The 8514-nt window shown below is 43.4% G+C and overlaps 1 protein-coding gene across 2 annotated transcripts in view; it reads left to right on the top strand.

Annotated features, from left to right (window-relative positions):
• cux1a (cut-like homeobox 1a) overlaps positions 1-8514 on the top strand; it is a 98533-nt gene that overhangs the window by 57750 nt on the left and 32269 nt on the right. For both annotated transcript variants that reach the window (XM_060056397.1, XM_060056398.1), the window contains exons 6-8: positions 935-1011; positions 2314-2374; positions 7011-7059. In XM_060056397.1, the coding sequence (XP_059912380.1) occupies positions 935-1011; positions 2314-2374; positions 7011-7059 (187 nt within the window). The remainder of the gene's footprint in view (positions 1-934; positions 1012-2313; positions 2375-7010; positions 7060-8514) is intronic.

Genomic DNA, 8514 nt, shown 5'->3' with positions numbered 1-8514 from the left:
GATAGGATATGGGATAGGGCTGATCGGGGTCCAGGGGGCCCCATGTGGGCCACTCTATAAAAGTTATTTGTGGATGAGATGACATTTTTAGGAAGCGTTTGCTCGCAGACCGCGGAGCTCGCACTGCGATCTCTGCGACCTGTAAAATAGGAGCAAATATTGAAGTCAAACCGCAGCGACCGCAGCAAAACCCTTTTTTTTTTTACGCTGTTTGTATTTGAGTTGTGCAATGGTGGTGGTTCACATGATAAAAGGTGTGCGTTCTGGGTCTAGTTAAGACAATCAGCGATAGGTGATATGGTTGCGTGTTAGAAGCTCACAGTAGCGTTACAAACACGGGCTCCCAAAGTGCCTGTATGGTTAATCATGCACGTCACGTGTCTTTTCATACTTAAAAAGACGGCACAGACTTCAAGGGAATGTCGGAGCGGGTTAGTCTTTGATACGACAGCTGAAATCCTTACTGTCTCATATTGGCATGTTTCAGTAGAATTGGGTCAACAAGTTGGGCGAAGAGAACGATGGGTGTCTTATGTGTGTGGGTAATGTAAACCCTTTGTGTGGGTGTGTGTATGTGTCTGTGCGGATACGTTATAGGTGTTTGTCTGGGTGTGTGTACGTGTATGTGTGTGTGTGTGTGTGTGTGTGTGTTTGTGTAAGTTATATGTGTGTGTCTGGGTGTGTGGTGTGTGTGTGTGTGTGTGTGTGTTTGTGTAAGTTCTATGTGTGTGTCTGGGTGTGTGGTGTGTGTGTGTGTGTGTGTGTGTGTTTGTGTAAGTTCTATGTGTGTGTCTGGGTGTGTGGTGTGTGTGTGTGTGTGTGTGTGTGTGTGTGTGTGTGTGTGTGTTTGTGTAAGTTCTATGTGTGTGTCTGGGTGTGTGGTGTATGTGTGTGTGTGAAATGCAAACCCTGAGCTCCATTCTTCCATTGACAGTGAGCATAAAGAGAGAGGGCACCCTACACCTTCGGGCCGGGAGGGGGCTGACGTCAGCGGACGGCACCAACACACAGGTACGTTCAAACATCAGTCACATCAGAGCTGGGTCTAATGCTGTCTTATTGACTTGAGCTGTGGCAAAGGGCTTGCCTCAGTCCTTGGCTTGTGAAGAAACGTGAACAAAACACTGGTGAGACACACACACACACACACACGCACGCACACGCACACACACACACACACACACACAAACTCCCTGTGTCTGTCATGTCCTTTCACTCATGTCATTGTGCCAGCGACATGGCCCGAGTGCTGACCAGGCAAGTGTCTAACTCCTCGCTGTCAAACAAAACCGGCGGCTGCTGCCGGCGGCGGCCAGCATGTCCGCTGACGGTGGCCTGTCACAATGTATCACACAAACACACACATACACACACACACACACACACAGACAGATTCTCGGCCTTCTCTCTCACTCCCCTGCACTGATACAAGTGATTAGGACATACTTCTGGAGCTAGGCTAATTAGCCGGCTATAAGTGCCGCCGTACAGTAAAAAGGACAAGGCCTTTTCAGTTGCAGCAATTAGATATGTTGTTTTCGCCACAAAGGATGTCACGGGAACAGATGTTTGGATTTCACGGTTCGGATCTGCGACGCTCATCCAACATGGAGACCGAACTCACTGTCCAACATGAGGACAGAGATAAACCGTTGCTATGGCAGCGCTGTGGGGAAACGTGGAGGGGGAAATTCATTTAATTTCCCGACAAACTGGATTTATTGTAAAGTAGTTATTGCATCATAAAGGTGTGTGTATTTGGATTTGCCTCATGTGATTGTGTGACAACAGGGTGTCCTTGGTGTGATGGTTTCATTATATTTAGAGCTACACAACACTTCAAGGCTTGAATAAATCATTTGTAATATATGGATAGAAATAATTTACCTTTCACAACAAGTATCAAAATGCTGGCTCCTGGTTCATTATCCAAACCAAACCGATGCGTCTAATTACCATTTTACATGCTACAAAAGCCCGGGAAACCCTTTGATGCTGAGGTCTTTGTGTATGTGAAATACCAACCTTGTGGAATATTTTGGGCTAGCCATTTATTAAGTGCTATTGCAAAATGCAAGTTAAGGCTTCTAAAACGTTTTTTTGGGGTATGTTGACTAGTGTGTTTCTAAATGTTTCTATGCTATAAAACAAGGCATCTGTCATTTCACCTCTGTGAGTCAGAACATTCAACACCACCACTTGACCAGACACTAAGATTCTGCTTTTGTGACGCGTCGGCAGTATTCCTCGTGTGAGCCATGTGCATGAGTGTGCAGAGTGCGACTCATCTGAACAACCGCCTTTGTCTCACAGCACTTGAAGTGACGCAGACGGAGGACCTGAGCAGCAAGTCTGACAAAGAGTCGACTACAAAGTAAGTTGTGTTCTCAAGTCCTCGGGCCTGCCATCAGTCAGAACTTCTCTCTCTCTTTCTGATCTCAGAGTGGCAACAGGGCGACACATGACAGACTTTCACACCTTCTCCCACTCTCTCAAAACCTGTCACCCTTTTCTCTATAACAAGCGATAAGCGTACACTCATTACATAAAGGGGATGGAGAAATCAAACAAATCAAAGAGATGTTTAACAAATCAAACATGCTTTTACCTGCACGTAACACTTAATTATATGAATCTTATTAGCCTAATAATTTAGTACATGCCCTCTTCTAATCTAACAACAGATATAGCCTGTGTCTATTTTATTTATAGTGACCGACTTAGGGATTGAGTCAGGTTTGTGTTATGGCGTGCTATACATAGGGGTGACTCACTCCCAACAAGCTTTGACTTTAAGGTACTGCGTGCAATGGTGCAGATATATAAGGGTTTCCTATGAGTATTAGTCCCTTTGTCTGGCCTTCTTCCTCAATTCAGTTATAGTAGGTCCAACAGTCCTACTATGCTATAGCAGAGCTTCTGGGGGGAGCCCGCACAGTCTGGGGCCTTAAGGCAAAAACTACAAGGGGTTATTACGGAGATTTTCTACCAAAGGGGAAGACATTTGAGAGTGCACAGAGCTTTTAGAAAAATGATTTTAATAAGTAGATAACTACAGTGGCCAGGCAACATGGTGTTGTTTTGAAACCATTTGCTCTTATGTCTACGAACCCTGGTGTCCGAACAGGATGTTTTAGCCTGGCCTCGATGCTTTTGAATCACGCATTAACTGTGACCTGATGGGCCGTCCAGATACTGGAAATATGTCTTCCTCACGGTCTTCACAATGTTGATTTGTTCTCATTTGTGTCCAAAAAAAGGATCCTTGATTAATTTGTACTCTACTCACAAACCACTAAATCTTCTTCATTCTTTCAATTTGTACTTAAGTAAAAGATTTAACATGTTTTCAACAACATGAAGTTATCAAACAAGTGTCTCTTTGAAATGCCTTATTCCCCCATTCAGCAGGTCTTTGATACACTGTTAATAAAGTGACAGAGAAATGGGAGTGATAACATTCAGGATGTGACAATATTCTCCTCTCACAATGCCTGTTATGAATTGGGTTGCGATGGTTTGTCATTTTAAAAAAAGTGGTTCCCCAGGAAAAAAAAGCATTGTTGTAATAGGCCATCAAACTCTGACGTTGTTAGTCTGAAAGTTCTTCTCTCTCGACTGTGGATAACTCCTAATAGCCCACAACACTTTTACCTAAAACTACTATCAAATGCCAACACTCGCTAATTGAATGGAAAAAATACACTCAAAGATACGCAACAAGAATCTACATTTTTGGGTAGTGGATGAGTTATGATATGCCCCTCCAAACATACATACACGCACACACTAACACACACACACACTCAGTATGTTAAGTGCTTTTGGAGTCTACATAAATGCGATGAATTATAATCATTATAATTGAAAATTATTTACAAATTTGCGGCGGTCCGATCCTGAGTAAAGCCTGACCCATCCCAGAGCAGGACATGTGATGGGAGAGAAAGGGCTAATACACCGTGTAAATCCATCCAGCGCCCAGAAATACTAAGCGGTCCAGTCTACTTTTGAATATGATTTAGCTGGCTGATTACTGACTGATGCCCCCCCCGTCCCCCGTCCCCCGTCCCATCATCCCTCTCAATCTGTCTCTGATCCCACTCTCAGGGGGGGGGGGGGGGGGGGGGGGCATATTTCCTTACTTGTTAATTCCCCATAATCCCGTAAATCCAAAGGTATTTAATAATATTATGCATCCCAGTACCTTGAATGACCCATCAGACTATAATGTGCTGTTTGGCTGGCATTACATCGGGCCAATAGCTCAGCGTTAATGCCACCGCCGTCCACTGGCCGACACCTAAAGATCGAGGTGTTCAGCGTTATTACATTTTTGATACTGGAGTCAATGCCTACACAGCGCTGGAAAGGGCGATGGAACATACCATGTGTAACATAGAGAACACAAGAAGATGCATGGAACAGGCCAGAAAGAGCACTAGGATGCGAGCCAAACTAAGCATCGGACTGCATTGTCCCTCAATTGTGTCTTACCAAAGAATATCCTGACAGACCGTCAGGTGTGATGGGGATTAAACTGTATAATAATAAGAATAATAATCATTTTATTTAAAGGCGCCTTTCTCTGCACTCAAGGACAACCTACAGAGGAACACAATGAACAACTTCAACAATTACATATTCAGGCAGTGGCGCTTGTGTGTGTGTTTGTGTGTGTGTGTGTGTGTGTGTGCGTGAGTGCGTGGATGCGTGTGTGCGTGCGTGCGTGTGTGCGTGCGTGCGTGCGTGCGTGTGCGGGACTAGAGCCCGACGATAAAGGATTTTTACTGCCGATAACGATACAAATATTTGGTCGTTTTGATTAATGGGTACATAAAGCACTCAAACTATGTTTATCTCCAAAATAGTGTTAAAGTCCAGTTTTTGTCGTTTTTGTAACGGGTGCTTTCTAACGCCATTCGGCGATGACGTCACGTTGGGGAGACGTGGTGGAAGGTAGCATCAACCTATTACTAGAACTAAGGTGTCTAAGAGGTGGAAAGAACCACAAATACCATGTATGATGGCCCACAGCCGTATAATTTTGAACCTGTCAGACGTGAGAGGGCCAATGAGGAATCGCCGAGAACTGATGGCGGTCAAAGCCAATTAAATGCATGGTCAGAGGAAAATGAGTGGAGAGTTGCTATCATTTAGCCTCGCAGCAACGAGCGCTGGAGCTAGTCAATGAACGGCAGTGCATACAATAAGGAATCTTTTATTTATTTTTACTGAATAGCACAGAACGAAAGTCAACGTTTTTCTTTATATCTAGTGACAGCGATTATGTCGGTCAGATAAGTACCGGTAAACTTAGTCAGAAGATCTAGAAATAGAGGCCATAATGCTAGCTATATGCTACCTTGCCAGTCCTACCTGTGAAATCCCCCCCAGATAATCTCTAATTAAATCTTACCCCCGACGTTGTAATCAGATTTCCGATAAATTATCCCACGTTTTGATGGTAGCCTACTAGCTCCAGTAACAACATCTTTGCCAAGTGTTTATTTCTAAGCTTTATTTTACCCAGTGTGCGAAATACCAGTCAATATTCAGGGGTCCCCATCTCCCGATTGTTGCGCAATACCGATATACATTTTGCAGTAGGCCTATAACATTACAATATTTCATGGATGCAAGGCAATCTGTATTTAGCCTAAATGACAACACACCCGCACACACTTGACATTTTTTGATAATCCGATATGCTATATATTTTAAAACAACACAGGAGGCTGCATTGGCTAAAGTTGTTTGGATGCACGTTGATTTATAACAAGGAGAGGCAAAGTTGTGCATTACAATGCAAACACGACAATAATTGGCACCAATCTGGCGCACTTAGAAGAGCAATGAACTGATTAAATGGCAGGTATAGCCTATCGAACACGCAATCAGTGCACTTGCTAACAAGTATGGCCGATCGTGGTGTGACATTATTTACCCATCAATCTACCGCAAATACGACCAGACAGATGTACATTGAACGCATACACAAAGCACATCGTCCAACCCGGCGGATGCTGACAGACAGCCCACAACAAGCCAAACATCACCACGGCGGGTGTGCTCTCTCTCTCACTCTCGCACGCCCGCACACAATCACTCCAACTTATCCAACTCCAAGGCTAGGCTGCTTTACTAAGACCACAACTAACCACAAGGCCTTCATAACCATGCAGTATGCCAAAGCCGGAAAGGACACACGCACAGTCGCACACACTCATCTTATGCAAAACAATCCGTTTTATCATCAACATTCAGTCACTGCAAAGATTTAAAGACTTTATTGTTTTATTGTCACAACAGAAAAGTCGAAATCAACATTTTTAAAGTTCTGATAAATACAAACTTAAGATATCAAACTCAAAGTCCTTTGAACAAAAACACAATAAACCCCAAAAAAAAACACGTCAGTTTTTCTTTTAATCAACCGATACCAAGAGTTTGGAAAATGCCTAATATCGGCCCGCCAATATATCGGTCGGGCTCTGGTGTGGACTACTGCTTTGGGTATGTCTTATCGGATAACAATGCGTTTTGCATTGCAAAAACGCAGAACTACATACAAATGGACTGAACATAAATTAGCAATGCACACAATCCAGTCTCATTCTTATTGCATGTATTTTGGTAGTATCCTGACACACACACACACACACACACAGTCTTAATTATGAGTTACATAATTCATATATTTATGTAGCACAGTTAGAGCCACACATAAATAACATTTGCAATTCGTGCATCCAGATTTTTAAGTGACTGCAGCACTGTGTGTGTGTGTGTGTGTGTGTGTGTGTGTGTGTGTGTGTGTGTGTGTGTGTCTGTGTGTGTGTGTGTGTGTGTGTGTGTGTGTGTGTGTGTGTGTGTGTGTGTCTGTGTCTTTGTGTCTGTGTGTATGTGTGTGTTGGGGGGATTTGCATATCACTAAACACATTTGTATTCACTTTTTGATTTTTGAAAATTCATGGAATGACTGCAATGTTGTGCTCTTTCCTCCCCAGGGCAGACCACATGAAGGAGGTGATGTCAGAGCTGGAGGTAGCCAATCAGGTGAGGCCTTCCAAACAACATGCCGGTTGGAGATATCATTGGGGGCTCACTTTGCTTTTTTGTATGTTTAATAAATTTCAGTATTCTGAAAAAACTTTTACGTATGAATCGTAATAACTTTAGTTGTCATTTATATTATATGTAAAATTCAATTGAAAAAATAATTCCTGAAAATATTTCCCTATTGGGAATTTGACTGTTCTAGGATATGGTTTTATTTGCATATTTTCGTTATTATGTTGTTAACGAAATTATGAGTTTTAACCCTGAACCACACACATCCAATTCTTTGCTTATAATAGATGCAGTGGGAAAAAAACTGAAAATGACAGAAAGGAAAAATCCCAGACATATGGTCATCATCATTAAGGGTGTAGTTGGGGAGAGGGCAGAGCAAATTCATCTCTCTATCCACCATAAGTGTTAACCTCCCCAGCCAAAACTTCACAGAACCCCTCCCCCACTAAAACAGGCTCTAAAATGCCTGGTCCTGGAACTCGGTCTCTTGTGTTTGTGTGTAAGTACCAGTCACCACACAGCCCCCCAGGGGACAGTATTAGTATGACGGGGGGCGGGGGGAGGTCTTTGATATCATCACAGCCCTGGGCCGGGCTAACGAGCAGGAATGGCCTGATTATGGCAGTGGTGCGTGGTGGGAGTCCCTTTAATGTGGAATGAAAACACATGGGATCCTCTTCCTGTCGTCGTCCCCATGTCTCTGTTCACGTCAGTGACGCTCGTTCAAAGCCAATTTGAATGTGAGCTTGTTTAAACAGTGTATTTCATACCTTGTAGCGAGCAGAGAATAAGCGTCAAAACATCATTAGAGCAGTCTCGCTCTGACCTCATTCTCTGTCTAGACTTAAACCTTCCCTGACTTAAACCCTTTTGGCAGTTAAAAATACTGGTCGTGTTTACGGTCTACGCAATGCCTTGTGAATTGGGCCTTTGTTCTTTGCCGTTGCTTGAATGAGAACTCTCTCTTCAGGGCGATGAACTCACCTACTGTAGCTCCGACCTAACGAGATTGACAACAAGGCTCTCGCTCGTAACCATATCTGTCTCCAAATGTTATTCTGCATATAACAAACAAGACGGTATAATGTGTCTCTCGTCAGTCCCAGAGGAGGAGTTTCACTCGTGCCATTCAAGCTCTTTGGATTCTATGCATTGAGCTGAATCTTATTTGTCCAAAAATAACCTCTAAAAATATAAATGCACAACTTGCAAATGAAATCACCCCCAGACTGAATGTGTGTCACTTGTGCCAGTACACAGCCAACTGAATGCATTTTATTCAGCGCTAAAATATCATAATAAGGCGTTGCGTACAGCCCTGTGTGTTCTTTGTCTGCAGCACCCTGGCTAATCCCTCATGTGGAAGGTTGAGACTGCAGTACACTTGTGTGTGCAAATGTATGCATTACAACCTGTGACACTTTCCCTTTTCAAGTG

The sequence above is a fragment of the Gadus macrocephalus genome, chromosome 7 (genome assembly GCF_031168955.1).
Source record: "Gadus macrocephalus chromosome 7, ASM3116895v1".
Lineage (NCBI taxonomy): Eukaryota > Metazoa > Chordata > Actinopteri > Gadiformes > Gadidae > Gadus > Gadus macrocephalus.
The sequence above is the reverse complement of the archived record's forward strand: the minus strand, read 5'-3'. Positions and strand labels throughout refer to the sequence as shown.